We start from the raw sequence: 16441 nt of genomic DNA on the forward strand, positions 1-16441 counted from the left end.
CCATCCATCTCATCTCATCTCCCTGCCACACACACACACACACACACACACACACACACACACACACACACACACACACACCCTCACCAGAATAATCAATCTACACACAGTGGAAACTTGGCTTCACACACACACTTCCACGCACACACACAAATCCACGTACACACACACACACATTATACACACTCCAGCAGTGCTCCAGTCCTAACGTCAGTAGACAGACAGACAGACCAGCTGCTCTCTAGCTCCATGGCCCTGCCTGCATGTTGAGTTTCAATGGATTTAAACCCCTTAAACAGACTATTCAAACTATCCACTCTTAGCTTAATTCTTAAAGCACGCTTAGCTTAATCTTAGCTAAGTATAAATGTATCCTTAAAAAACGAATAACTTTGTCAGAAACACAATTTAACAGGCAAGTTATTTGAATGCAAATGAATTCAAACTATCCAAGTGTAGGATATTTAAATAGGAGGATATTGAAAGTAAATGTCAGACTGCTCTCCTGTTTAATGCATACAACCTTAGTCTAACAAATCTAATGGGCTGCACCATGCTAGATCAAATTAGCCCTTCTGGCTATAATAACAACCATTTGAACAAAGACAATTGGTTTTAAATGTGTTTCAAACCAGGCTAACTGCAATTTACAGGTTATCTCGCTGTGTGAAGGGCCCCACTGTTAAAAAGTTGAAGTATTGTACTGTAAGTGGGTTTCCTGGTGTGATTGAAGTGGTGCAAATGTTTCAAGCCAACCATGTTGTAAATCAATTCACTTTAAAACTCTTAACAATAATCCCAATGAATACCTGACATTTAATACCAACCTGCTTTGAAAGACTTGCAAAACCTTGTGATTTTTAATGTTTTGTGTCTCCTTGGGCAAATCTTAAATGGTATCCTATTCACTCTAGTGTCCTATGTGACTCTGGCCAAAAGCAGTACACTACCTGGGGAATTTAGTGCCATTTGGGACTCCTGAATGGATCGTTCATCAAATTTGCACTGTACTGCAGTTCAACACCGTTTGCACTGTGTTGCAGTTCAACACTTTGGACTGTACTGCAGTTCAACACTTTGGACTGTACTGCAGTTCAACACTTTGGACTGTACTGCAGTTCAACACTTTGGACTGTACTGCAGTTCAACACTATGGATTGTACTGCAGTTCAACACTGTACTGCAGTTCAACACTTTGGACTGTACTGCAGTTCAACACTTTGCACTGTACTGCAGTTCAACACTGTACTGCAGTTCAACACTTTGCACTGTACTGCAGTTCAACACTGTACTGCAGTTCAACACTTTGCACTGTACTGCAGTTCAACACTGTACTACAGTTCAACACTGTACTACAGTTCAACACATTGCACTGTTCTGCAGTTCAACACTGTTCTGCAGTTCAACACTTTGCACTGTACTGCAGTTCAACACTTTGCACTGTACTGCAGTTCAACAATGTTCTGGAGTTCAACACTGCACTGTACTGCAGTTCAACACTGTACTGTACTGCAGTTCAACACTGTTCTGCAGTTCAACACTGTACTGCAGTTCAACACTTTGCACTGTTCTGCAGTTCAACACTGTACTGCAGTTCAACACTTTGCACTGTACTGCAGTTCAACACTGTTCTGCAGTTCAACACTTTGCACTGTACTGCAGTTCAACACTGTACTGCAGTTCAACACTTTGCACTGTTCTGCAGTTCAACACTGTTCTGCAGTTCAACACTTTGCACAGTACTGCAGTTCAACACTTTGCACTGTACTGCAGTTCAACACTTTGCACTGTACTACAGTTCAACACTTTGGACTGTACTGCAGTTCAACACTGTACTGCAGTTCAACACTTTGCACTGTACTGCAGTTCAACACTGTACTGCAGTTCAACACTTTGGACTGTACTGCAGTTCAACACTTTGCACTGTACTGTAGTTCAACACTATACTGCAGTTCAACACTTTGCACTGTTCTGCAGTTCAACACTGTAATGCAGTTCAACACTGTACTACAGTTCAACACTTTGCACTGTACTGCAGTTCAAAACTTTGCACTGTTCTGCAGTTCAACACTGTTCTGCAGTTCAACACTGTTCTGCAGTTCAACACTTTGCACTGTAATGCAGTTCAACACTGTACTGCAGTTCAACACTTTGCACTGTACTGCAGTTCAACACTGTTCTGCAGTTCAACACTTTGCACTGTACTACAGTTCAACACTGTACTCTACTGCAGTTCAACACTGTTCTGCAGTTCAACACTGTACTGCAGTTCAACACTTTGCACTGTACTGCAGTTCAACACTGTACTGCAGTTCAACACTATACTGCAGTTCAACACCGTTTGCACTGTGTTGCAGTTCAACACTTTGCACTGTAATGCAGTTCATCACGTTGCACTGTGTTGCATCAATCAATGTGCAGAAATCAATCGTACGTATACATTAGTTGTATACCACCCCAACATTTTTACTGTAGAAGGATGAAGTACCCCTAGATGCTGATCTAAGATCCGTTTTGCATTGGCCCCTCCTTAGTGATTAAGGTTAGGATTTGGGGAGGATAAACTGATCCTAGATCGGTGCCTAATGGCAACTTCTGCTTGCATCCTTTTACCCCCTCCCTCACTGACTCTCCTCTCCCCCTCTGATCCCCCCCTCTCACTGACTCTCCTCTCCCCCTCTGATCCCCCCTCTCACTGACTCTCCTCTCCCCCTCTGATCCCCCCCTCACTGACTCTCCTCTCCCCCTCTGATCCCCCTCTCTCACTGACTCTCCTCTCCCCCTCTGATCCCCCTCCCTCACTGACTCTCCTCTCCCCCTCTGATCCCCCCCTCTCACTGACTCTGCTCTCCCCCTCTGATCCCCCCCTCACTGACTCTCCTCTCCCCCTCTGATCCCCCCCTCACTGACTCTCCTCTCCCCCTCCGATCCCCCTCTCTCACTGACTCTCCTCTCCCCCTCTGATCCCCCCTCTCACTGACTCTCCTCTCCCCCTCTGATCCCCCCTCTCACTGACTCTCCTCTCCCCCTCTGATCCCCCCTCTCACTGACTCTCCTCTCCCCCTCTGATCCCCCCCTCTCACTGACTCTCCTCTCCCCCTCTGATCCCCCCTCTCACTGACTCTCCTCTCCCCCTCTGATCCCCCCCTCACTGACTCTCCTCTCCCCCTCTGATCCCCCCCTCACTGACTCTCCTCTCCCCCTCTGATCCCCCTCTCTCACTGACTCTCCTCTCCCCCTCTGATCCCCCCTCTCACTGACTCTCCTCTCCCCCTCTGATCCCCCCTCTCACTGACTCTCCTCTCCCCCTCTGATCCCCCCTCTCACTGACTCTCCTCTCCCCCTCTGATCCCCCCTCTCACTGACTCTCCTCTCCCCCTCTGATCCCCCCTCTCACTGACTCTCCTCTCCCCCTCTTATCCCCCCTCTCACTGACTCTCCTCTCCCCCTCTGATCCCCCCTCTCACTGACTCTCCTCTCCCCCTCTGATCCCCCCTCTCACTGACTCTCCTCTCCCCCTCTGATCCCCCCTCTCACTGACTCTCCTCTCCCCCTCTGATCCCCTCTCTCACTGACTCTCCTCTCCCCCTCTGACCCCCCCTCTCACTGACTCTCCTCTCCCCCTCTGATCCCCCCTCTCACTGACTCTCCTCTCCCCCTCTGATCCCCCCTCTCAATGACTCTCCTCTCCCCCTCTGACCCCCCCCTCTCACTGACTCTCCTCTTCCCCTCTGATCCTCCCCTCTCACTGACTCTCCTCTCCCCCTCTGATTCTCCCCTCTCACTGACTCTCCTCTCCCCCTCTGATCCTCCCCTCTCTCACTGACTCTCCTTTACCCCTCTGATTCCCCCTCTCACTGACTCTCCTCTCCCCCTCTGACCCTCCCTCTCTCATTGACTCTCCTCTCCCCCTCTCTCACTGACTCCCCCCCTTTCATAGCCCCCTCCCCTTACCCTCCCTCAGCATCTGAGGCTGCCTCAGGACCAGGACTCCAGTCGAGGAGAGGTAAGACAGGAGGTAGGGAGGTGCACTCTGGAAGTTAGACTTTTATAGTTTTGCTCTTGGATTGATATGCATGAGCTGTACTAATGTGATGAAAAATAACAAATGTCTATGAACTGTGTCCATGCAGTGTACATTCAGCACACATGTCATGTTATAAATTGTGTGTGGTTGTGTGTGTGGTTGTGTGTGTGTATGTGTGTGTATGTGTGTGTGTGTGTGTGTGTGTGTGTGTGTGTGTGTGTGTGTGTGTGTGTGTGTGTGTGTGTGTGTGTGTGTGTGTGTGTGTGTGTGTGTGTGTCCTCTGCTGCAGGAAGTGTGTGAGGACTGTTCCAAGGGCTTGCCAGGGGTACCAGGCATGGTGGGCACCAAGGGAGAGAAAGGAGACGAGGGCAAGCCTGCCATAGGCCACGCCCCTGACGGCTGTGAGAGGGTGAGAAGCAGGGGGGATGGAGCATGGGGATGGGGGGAAGGGGGACACGGGTGAGGTGGGTAAGTGTGTATACACTTTTGCCTTAAGACTATAGAGTCCTGGAAATTGAACATGATTATTCTTACCTGCTGTCAATTCCAGTTAATTCAGGAAGTAGAATGAAATTCCAATCCATTGTACTAATGGAATTTCTCTATGTGTGTTGCAGTGTTTCAGAAACCAAAGACTGCAGAGCGAGGAGGCTGCACAGGCACCTGTACGTCCACACTGTCTCTAACTCTTACATTCACACACACACACACACCCACAACACACGCAACTCATGCACACACACACTGAATAATTGATTTATCTTCTTGTCTATGTAGACCACCTCTATCACCAATGGAGCTAATGGAGGCTGCTCCGGACCAGGAACACCAGGCCACCCAGGAACACCAGGATTACCTGGAATAAGGGGGGAGATGGTAAGTGTGTGTGTGTGTGTGTGTGTGTGTGTGTGTGTGTGTGTGTGTGTGTGTGTGTGTGTGTGTGTGTGTGTGTGTGTGTGTGTGTGTGTGTGTGTGTGTGTGTGTGTAAGTGGTGAAATATAGCGAGTTGCGTTGTTTTGGTGTGTTGAATCTCTAACACAAAGTACCTTTCTGCCTACATTTCCCAGGGTCCTCAGGGGCAAAGGGGACAAGCTGGTGTACCAGGGAATATGGTGAGTTCTACACGAGAGATTGTAGGGCATTATAACACTTCATAAGGGTTTAGTAGAGACATTATAAGCCAGCACAACAGAGTCAAAGCATGGTGTCTGTAAGAAGAACTAGGTGTCTATCAGCTGACCATATAAAATAATAGTTTATTGTCATATACAGTAGGTGCAGTAAAATGTTTTGTTTTACAGGGTAAGTCGTAGTAGTACAGCACCCCTGGAGCAAATGAGGGTTAAGTGCCTTGCTCAAGGGCACATCGATAGTGTCAAGGGCACATCGACCCTGTTGGCTCAGCTATTCAAACCAGCGACCTTTTGGCTACTGGCCCAGCTCTCTAACTGCTACAGCTCTCTAACTGCTACAGCTCTCTAACTGCTACAGCTCTCTAACTGCTACAGCTCTCTAACTGCTACAGCTCTCTAACTGCTACAGCTCTCTAACTGCTAGGCTACCTGCCGCCCAAGTAGCCAAGATATTAGTGACACCTGGAACAACTGTATTTTGATCCACACTACAACATGAAAAACCCCAAAAAGAGAAAGAAAATGGCACTGATGCAGCTATCCAGGAAGTATCAAACACAATGGGATAGGTGAAAGCAAGGCATCATGTACATAGCTTTCACCAATCCAGTCATGTTCAGAACAGTGATTCCATCCAACAAAGGGAGGTCAGAGACACATTTTCAAGTAGGATGTCTGCATTTCCACAGTGTTGGACCAGGTCCACAGTGTTTACGTGGCCTGTGTGTCTTGTAAAGCTTCATCATTGAGGGATCAAGCAGAACGAAGGAACTTCATGTTGATACTATACACGTGATGTCATACAGCCCTCTAGTGGCGCGTCCTAGAACTACATAGTTCTTGATGTCATTAGTCAATCAATAACTATTTCCATAAGTATCCTTTTAGATATAGTATCCCTTTAGCTATAGTATCCCTTTAGCTATAGTATCCCTTTAGCTATAGTATCCCTTTAGATATAGTATCCCTTTAGATATAGTATCCCTTTAGATATAGTATCCCTTTAGATATAGTATCCAAAATAAATCAAATACAATTTATTGGTCACATACACATATTTATCAGATGTTATTGCGGGTGTAGCGAAATGCTTGTGTCCTAGCTCCAACAGTGCAGTAGTATCTAACAATTCACAACAATACACACAAATCACAAAGTAAAAGAATGGAATTAAGAAATATATAAATATTAGGACGAGCAATGTCGGAGTTGCATTGACTAGAATTCAGTAGGATACAGTAGAATACAGTATATACATGTTAAATGAGTAAAACAGTATGTAAACATTATGTAAAGTGCCCAGTGATTCCATATCGATGTACATAGGGCATCAGCCTCTAAGGTGCAAGGTTGAGTAACCGGTTAGTACCCGGCTAGTGACAGTGACTAAGTTCAGGGCAGGGTACTGGGTGGAGGCCGGCTAGTGATGGCTATTTAACAGTCTGATGGTCTTGAGATAGAAACTGTTTTTCAGTCTCTCGGTCCCAGCTTTGATCCCTTTAGCAATAGTATCCCTTTTAGATTGGAGGAGTAATCCAGTGTCTTCAACCCTAATGGTTATTAACATATCAGAACTCAGAGCCGTTGTTTTAGATGCCCATCTCATTGCTTGTTTCTCCTCTACAGGGTCCTCCTGGTTTTCCTGGTCCTCAAGGCTCATCTGGACTACCTGTGAGTTTACTATATATACTACACCGATACTATACCTATACTACACCAACACTACACATATACTGCACATAGAGTATACTACACCTATACTACACATATACTACACCTATACTACTTATACTAGATGTATACTACACCTATACTACACCTATACTTCACATATCTATACTACACCGATACTACATCGATACTACACCATTACTACAGATATGCTACACATATACTACGCCTATAATATACCAATACCACACCTATACTGCACATACTGTATACTACAACTATACTACACCTATACTACAACAATGCTAAACATATACTACACAAAGTATACTACACCTCGACTACACCAATACTACACCGATACTACACATTCAGTATACCGCACCTATACAACACCTATACTACACATATACTACATTTATACTACACCAATTCTACACATATACTACACACACACATATACTACACATACACTATGCCTATACTACACCTATACTACAAATACAGTGGACTACAACTATACTACACCTATATTCACCTATACTGCACCTGCCTATACTACAACTATATTCGCCTATACTACACCTACCGATACTGCACCTATACTGCATCTACCTATACTACACCTTTACTACACCTATGCTACGCCTACCTATACTATAACTATACTGCACCTACCTATACTACACCTATACTGCGTCTACCTATACTACACCTATACTACACCTATACTGCATCTACCTATACTACACCTATATTCACCTATACTACACCTATACTGCACCTGCATATACTACACCTATACTACACCTACCTATACTATGACTATATTCACCTATACTACACCTACCTATAATACATCTATACTGCTCCTACCCTTACTACACCTACCTGTACAGCACCTATATTCACCTATACAGCACCTACCTATACTACACCTATACTACACCTACCTATACTATGACTATATTCACCTATACTACACCTACCTATAATACATCTATACTGCTCCTACCCTTACTACACCTACCTGTACAGCACCTATATTCACCTATACAGCACCTACCTATACTACACCTATACTACACCTACCTATACTATGACTATATTCACCTATACTACACCTACCTATACTGCAGCTAGACTACACTTACCTATACTACAACTATACTACACCTACCTATACTACACCTATTTTCACCTATGCTAAATCTATACTGCACCTATACTACACCTATATTCACCTATACAGCACCTACCTATACTACAACTATATTCACCTATGCTGCACCCGTATTCACCTATACTACACCTACCAATACTACACCCATACTGCACCTATACTACATCTCACTACACCTACAGTACCAGTCAAAAGTTTATTTTTACTATTTTCTACATTCTAGAATAATATTGAATACATCAAAACTATGAAATAACACATATGGAAGCATGTAATAACCAAAAAAAGTGTTAAAAACATGAAAATATACACTGCTCAAAAAAATAAAGGGAACACTTAAACAACACAATGTAACTCCAAGTCAATCACACTTCTGTGAAATTAAACTGTCCACTTAGGAAGCAACACTGATTGACAATACATTTCACATGCTGTTGTGCAAATGGAATAGACAACAGGTGGAAATTATAGGCAATTAGCAAGACACCTCCAATAAAGGAGTGGTTCTGAAGGTGGGGACCACAGACCACTTCTCAGTTCCTATGCTTCCTGGCTGATGTTTTGGTCACTTTTGAATGCTGGCGGTGCTTTCACTCTAGTGGTAGCATGAGACGGAGTCTACAAACCACACAAGTGGCTCAGGTAGTGCAGCTCATCCAGGATGGCACATCAATGCGAGCTGTGGCAAGAAGGTTTGCTGTGTCTGTCAGCGTAGTGTCCAGAGCATGGAGGCGCTACCAGGAGACAAGCCAGTACATCAGGAGACGTGGAGGAGGCCGTAGGAGGGCAACAACCCAGCAGCAGGACCGCTACCTCCGCCTTTGTGCAAGGAGGAGCAGGAGGAGCACTGCCAGAGCCCTGCAAAATGACCTCCAGCGGGCCACAAATGTGCATGTGTCTGCTCAAATGGTCAGAAAAGACTCCATGAGGGTGGTATGAGGGCCCGACGTCCACAGGTGGGGGTTGAGCTTACAGCCCAACACCGTGCAGGACGTTTGGCATTTGCCAGAGAACACCAAGATTGGCAAATTCGCCACTGGCGCCCTGTGCTCTTCACAGATGAAAGCAGGTTCACACTGAGCACGTGACAGACGTGACAGAGTCTGGAGACGCCGTGGAGAACGTTCTGCTGCCTGCAGCATCCTCCAGCATGACCGGTTTGGCGGTGGGTCAGTCATGGTGTGGGGTGGCATTTCTTTGGGGGCCGCACAACCCTCCATGTGCTCGCCAGAGGTAGCCTGACTGCCATTAGGTACCGAGATGAGATCCTCAGACCCCTTGTGAGACCATATGCTGGTGCGGTTGGCCCTGGGTTCCTCCTAATGCAAGACAATGCTAGGTCTCATGTGGCTGGAGTGTGTCAGCAGTTCCTGCAAGAGGAAGGCATTGATGCTATGGACTGGCCCGCCCGTTCCCCAGACCTGAATCCAATTGAGCACATCTGGGACATCATGTCTCGCTCCATCCACCAATGCCACGTTGCACCACAGACTGTCCAGGAGTTGGCGGATGCTTTAGTCCAGGTCTGGGAGGATTTCCCTCAGGAGACCATCCGCCACCTCATCAGGAGCATGCCCAGGCGTTGTAGGGAGGTCATACAGGCACGTGGAGGCCACACACACTACTGAGCCTCATTTTGACTTGTTTTAAGGACATTACATCAAAGTTGGATCAGCCTGTAGTGTGGTTTTCCACTTTAATTTTGAGTGTGACTCCAAATCCAGACCTTCATGGGTTGATAAATTGGATTTCCATTGATTATTTTTGTGTGATTTTGTTGTCAGCACATTCAACTATGTAAAGAAAAAAGTTTTTAATAAGATTATTTCTTTCATTCAGATCTAGGATGTGTTGTTAAAGTGTTCCCTTTATTTTTTTTAGCAGTATATTTTATATTTGAGATTTTTCAAAGTTGCCATCCTTTGCTATGATGACAGCTTTGGGCACTCTTGGCATTCTCTCAACCGGCTTTATGAGGTAGTCACCTGGAATGCATTTCAATTACCAGGTGTGCCTTGTTAAAAGTTAACTTGTGGATTTTTTTTCCTTCTTAATGCTTTTGAGCCAATCAGTTGTGTTGTGACAAGGTAGGGGTGGTATACAGAAGATAGCCCTATTTGTTAAAAGACTAAGTCCATATTATGGCAAGAACAGCTCAAATAAGCAAAGAAAAATGACAGTCCATCATTATTTTAAGACATAAATGTGAGTCAATCTGGAAAATTTCAAGAACTTTGAAAGTTTCTTCAAGTGCAATCACAAAAACCATCAAGCACTATGATGATGAGGACTCTCATGAGGACTGCCACAGGAAAGGAAGACCCAGATTTACCTCTGCTGCAGAGGATAAGTTCATTAGAGTTACCAGCCTCAGAAATTGCAGCCCAAATAAATGCTTCACAGAGTTCAAGTAACAGACACATCTCAACATCAACTGTTCAGGGGAGACTGCGTCAATCAGGCCTTCATAGTCAAATTGCTGCAAAGAAACCACTACTAAAGGACACCAATAAGAGGAAAAGACTTGCTTGGGCCAAGAAACATGAGCAATGGACATTAGACCGGTGAAAATCTGTCCTTACGTCTGCTGAATCCATATCTGAGATTTTTGGTCCTAACCGTGTGTCTTTGTGAGACGCAGAGTAGGTGAACGGATGATCTCTGCATGTGTAGTTCCCACTGTGAAGCATGGGGGAGGAGGTGTGATGGTGTGGGGGTGCTTTGCTGGTGACACTGTCTGTGATTTATTTAGAATTCAATGCACGCTTGACCAGCATGGCTACCATGGCATTCTGCAGCGATAAGCTGTCCCATCTGGTTTCGCTTAGTGGGAGTATCATTTGTTTTTCAACAGGACAATGACCCAACACACCTCCAGGCTGTATAAGGGCTATTTGACCAAAAAGGAGAGTGATGAAGTGCTGCATCAGATGATCTGGCCTCCACAATCACCCAACCTCAACCCAATTGAGATGGTTTGGGATGAGTTGGACCGCAGAGTGAAGGAAAAGCGGCCAACAAGTGCTCAGCATATGTGGGAATTCCTTCAAGACTGTTGGTAAAGCATTCCTGGTGATGCTGGCTGAGAGAGTGCCAAGAGTGTGCAAAGCTGTCATCAAGGAAAAGGTGGCTACTTTGAAGAATTTAAAATATAACATATATTTTGATTTGTTTAAAACCTCTTAAGGGCCCGCCCCTTTTTTCATTTTTCGCCTAAAATTACATACCCAAATCTAACTTCCTGTAGCTTAGGACCTGAAGCAAATATATGCATATTCTTGATACCATTTGAAAGAAAACTCAAAAGTTTGTGGAAATGTAAATTAATGTAGGAGAATATAACACATTAGATATGGTAAAAGATAATACAAAGAAAGAAGTTGCGTTTTTATGTATTGTTTTTGTACCATCATGTTTGAAATGCAAGATTAAGGCCTTAATGTATTATTCCAGCGCAGGGGCGGTTTTGATTTTGGCCACTAGATGGCAGAAGTGTATTTGCAAAGTTTTAGACTGATGCAATGAACCATTGCATATCTGTTCAAAATGTTTTATCAAGACTGCCCAAATGTGCCTAATTGGTTTATAAATACATTTTCAAGTTCATAATTGTGCACTCTCCTCGAACAATATCATGGTATTCATTCACTGAAATAGCTACTTTAAATTGGACAGTGCAGTTAGATTAACAAGAATTTAAGCTTTCTGCCCATTTTAGATATGTCTATGTCCTGGGAAATGTTCATGTTCCTTAAAACCTCATGCTAATCACATTAGCCTACGTTAGCTTAACCGTCCCATGGGGAGGACACCGATCCTGTAGATGTTTTTAACACTTTTTTGGTTTCTACATGATTCCACATGTGTTACTTCATAGTTTTGATGTCTTCGCTATTATCCTACTACACATACCAATATTACACCTATACTACACCTACCTATACTACACATATCAATATTACACCTATACTACACCTACCAATACTACACCTATACTACACCTACCAATACTACACCTATACTACACCTACCAATACTACACCTATACTACACCTACCAATACTACACCTATACTACACCTACCAATACCACACCTATACTACACCTACCTATATTACACCTACCAATATTACACCTATACTACACCTACCAATACTACACCTATACTACACCTACCAATACTACACCTATATTACACCTACCTATATTACACCTACCAATATTACACCTACCAATATTACACCTACCAATACTACACCTATACTACACCTACCAATACTACACCTATACTACACCTACCAATACTACACCTATACTACACATACCAATATTACACCTTTAGTACACCTACCAATACCACACCTATACTACACCTACCAATACCACACCTATACTACACCTACCAATACCACACCTATACTACACCTACCTATACTACACCTACCTATATTACACCTATATTACACCTACCTATATTACACCTATACTACACCTACCTATACTACACCTATCTATATTACACCTATACTACACCTACCTATATTACACCTACCTATATTACACCTATACTACACCTACCTATATTACACCTATACTACACCTACCTATATTACACCTACCAATACCACACCTATACTACACCTACCTATACTACACCTACCAATATTACACCTATACTACACCTACCAATACCACACCTATACTACACCTACCTATACTACACCTACCTATACTACACCTACCAATATTACGCCTATACTACACATACCAATATTACACCTATACTACACCTATCAATACCACACCTATACTACACCTACCTATATTACACCTATACTACACCTACCTATATTACACCTATACTACACCTACCTATATTACACCTACCAATACCACACCTATACTACACCTACCTATATTACACCTATACTACACCTACCTATACTACACCTACCTATATTACACCTATACTACACCTACCTATACTACACCTACCTATATTACACCTATACTACACCTACCTATACTACACCTACCTATATTACACCTATACTACACCTACCTATATTACACCTACCAATACCACACCTATACTACACCTACCTATACTACACCTACCTATACTACACCTACCAATATTACACCTATACTACACATACCAATATTACACCTATATTACACCTATCAATACCACACCTATACTACACCTACCTATACTACACCTACCTATACTACACCTACCTATATTACACCTATACTACACCTACCTATACTACACCTACCTATATTACACCTATACTACACCTACCTATACTACACCTACCAATACTACACCTACCAATACTATATCTATGCAACACCTACCTATACATTTTTTACATTTAAGTCATTTAGCAGACGCTCTTATCCAGAGCGACTTACAAGGAAACACTTTGAGGTTTGTGGTAATGTGAAATGAATATAGGAGAATGCTACACCTATACTACACCTATACTACACCTATACTATACCGATACTACACCTTTACTACACCTGCCTACACTACACCTACCTATACTACACCTATGCTACACCTATACTACATCTATACTACACCTATATTCACCTATACTACACCTGCCTATACTACACCTGCCTATACTACACCTGCCTATACTACACCTGCCTATACTACACCTACCTATACTACACCTACCTATACTACACCTACCTTTACTACACCTATACTACACCTGTACTACACCTGCCTATACTACACCTACCTATACTACACCTATATTCACCTATACTACACCTACCTATACTACAACTATGCTACACCTATACTACATCTATACTACACCTATATTCACCTATACTACACCTGCCTATACTACACCTATACTACACCTGCCTATACTACACCTACCTATACTACACCTGCCTATACTACACCTGCCTATACTACACCTGCCTATACTACACCTACCTATACTACACCTACCTATACTACACCTGCCTATACTACACCTGCCTATACTACACCTACCTATACTACACCTACCTATACTACACCTACCTTTACTACACCTATACTACACCTGTACTACACCTGCCTATACTACACCTACCTATACTACACCTTATACTACACCTATACTACTCTGCCTTTCGTTCTTGTGATCTCTCTCTGTCTCTCTCTCACACTTTCTCTCTCCATATCTCTCTTCTACTTTGAAACACCATCACCACTGAATGTGGTGATGGTGTAATGAAAGTTATTTCAGATGAGGACAATTCTATTGTCTCGCCTGTTCATATTATTTCCTCTGTGAAAGTGATGGAGAGTGGTAGTGCCATGCAGACAGCACACAAATCCCCCTGATGTCATTCCATTCTTTTAGCAGAGTGGAAGTTGCAATGGTTGATTCCAGCAAGGAATCCATTTTAAAACGCGTTAGGGAGTGTTTAATTCCAAGTGTCTGTATGTGTGTGTGTGGTGGTGGGGGGGTGGAGGGGAGTAGGGGGTTAGTGTGTGTGTGTGTGTGTGTGTGTGTGTGTGTGTGTGTGTGTGTGTGTGTGTGTGTGTGTGTGTGTGTGTGTGTGTGTGTGTGTGTGTGTGTGTGTGTGTGTCTCTGCCACACTCCGTTCTGTTGAATTTTATCTGATTAAATAGTAGCAGCTGTGAAAGATGGATTTTTCATCGTAATGAAACTCCGCTGCATTGATAAGACATTCAACTGAATCTATAACAGGGATTTTAATGGCTTTATGCTTTTAGAAGTCTTAGAGAATAGGAGAGAGAGAGAGATGGAAGGAAGATAGAGGCTGGGGGGGGTGACAGATAGAAAGGGGCTGAGAAAGGGGCTGAGAGAGGGGGGTGACAGATATAAAGGGGCTGAGAGAGGGGGTGACAGATATAAAGGGGCTGAGAAAGGGGCTGAGAGAGGGGGGTGACAGATATAAAGGGGCTGAGAGAGGGGGTGACAGATATAAAGGGGCTGAGAAAGGGGCTGAGAGAGGGGGGTGACAGATATAAAGGGGCTGAGAGAGGGGGGTGACAGATAGAAAGGGGCTGAGAGAGGGGGGTGACAGATAGAAAGGGGCTGAGAAAGGGGGTGACAGATATAAAGGGGCTGAGAGAGGGGGGTGACAGATATAAAGGGGCTGAGAAAGAGGCTGAGAGAGGGGGATGACAGATAGAAAGAGGCTGAGAAAGGGGGGTGACAGATAGAAAGAGGCTGAGAGAAGGGGATGACAGATAGAAAGAGGCTGAGAGAAGGGGATGACAGATAGAAAAAGGCTGAGAGAGAGGGGTGACAGATAGAAAGAGGCTGAGAGAGGGGGATGACAGATGGTTAATATGTGTTTTATGCCATTCCATTTGCTCCATTCCAGACATTATTATGAGCTGTCCTCCCCTCACCAGTCTCCACTTAATTTTGTCTTTCTTTTCAAGTGAGATTTTCTCCTTGTTTTTTTCCTCTCATTTATTATTATCTGTCTTTTCCTCAAATTTTTCCTCATCTCTCTCCCTCACCTTCTTCTCTTTCTCCATACCTCTCTCCTCACCTCCCTCTCTCCATACCTCTCTCCTCTCCTTACCTCTCCTCTCTCCATACCTCTCTCCTCTCCTCTCTCTCCATACCTCTCGCCTCTCCTTACCTTTCCTCTCTCCATACCTCTCTCCTCTCTCCATACCTCTCTCCTCTCCTTACCTCTCCTCTCTCCATACCTCTCTCCTCTCCTCTCTCTCCATACCTCTCTCCTCTCTCCATACCTCTCTCCTCTCCTTACCTCTCCTCTCTCCATACCTCTCTCCTCTCCTCTCTCTCCATACCTCTCTCCTCTCTCCATACCTCTCTCCTCTCCTTACCTCTCCTCTCTCCATACCTCTCTCCTCTCCTCTCTCTCCATACCTCTCGCCTCTCCTTACCTCTCCTCTCTCCATACCTCTCTCCATACCTCTCTCCTCTCTCCATACCTCTCCTCTCTCCATACCTCGCTCCTCTCCTCTCTCTCCATACCTCTCTCCTCTCTCTCTCTCCGTACCTATCTCCTCTCCGCTCTCTCCGTATCTCTCTCCTCTCCGCTCTCTCCATACCTCTCTTCTTCCCTCTCTTTCTCATACCTCTCTCCTCTCCTCTCTCCATACCTCTCTGCTCTCGTCACCTCTCCTGTCTCTTCATACCTCTCTCCTCTCCTCTCTCTCCATACCTCTCTTCTCCCTCTCCATACCTCTCTCCTCTCCTCTCTCCCTCTACCCTTCTCTCCCGCTCTCCATCTCCCCAGGGTCAGCAAGGTGAGAGAGGGGCAGCAGGACCACCAGGTGTTAAGGGTGAAACGGTGAGTGACACCTCCCCTCATCAATACATGATAGATAAAGTTTAATAAATGGACAGATAAAGATATGTTTTTACTTTAATTTCTACATCTTTATGGTTTCTC

General features: G+C 44.3%; 1 protein-coding gene across 1 annotated transcript in view; it reads left to right on the forward strand.

Annotated features, from left to right (window-relative positions):
* The window catches only part of col16a1 (collagen, type XVI, alpha 1), a gene marked incomplete in the record, with an annotated part of 122080 nt that overhangs the window by 88712 nt on the left and 16927 nt on the right, over nt 1–16441 (forward strand). Inside the window, 7 exon segments of the mRNA XM_029734638.1 lie at nt 3941–4006; nt 4317–4436; nt 4645–4692; nt 4805–4903; nt 5095–5139; nt 6787–6831; nt 16286–16339. Coding sequence (XP_029590498.1) covers nt 3941–4006; nt 4317–4436; nt 4645–4692; nt 4805–4903; nt 5095–5139; nt 6787–6831; nt 16286–16339 — 477 coding nt within the window.

This window comes from Salmo trutta, chromosome 36 (assembly GCF_901001165.1).
Source record: "Salmo trutta chromosome 36, fSalTru1.1, whole genome shotgun sequence".
Classification (NCBI taxonomy): Eukaryota; Metazoa; Chordata; class Actinopteri; order Salmoniformes; family Salmonidae; genus Salmo; species Salmo trutta.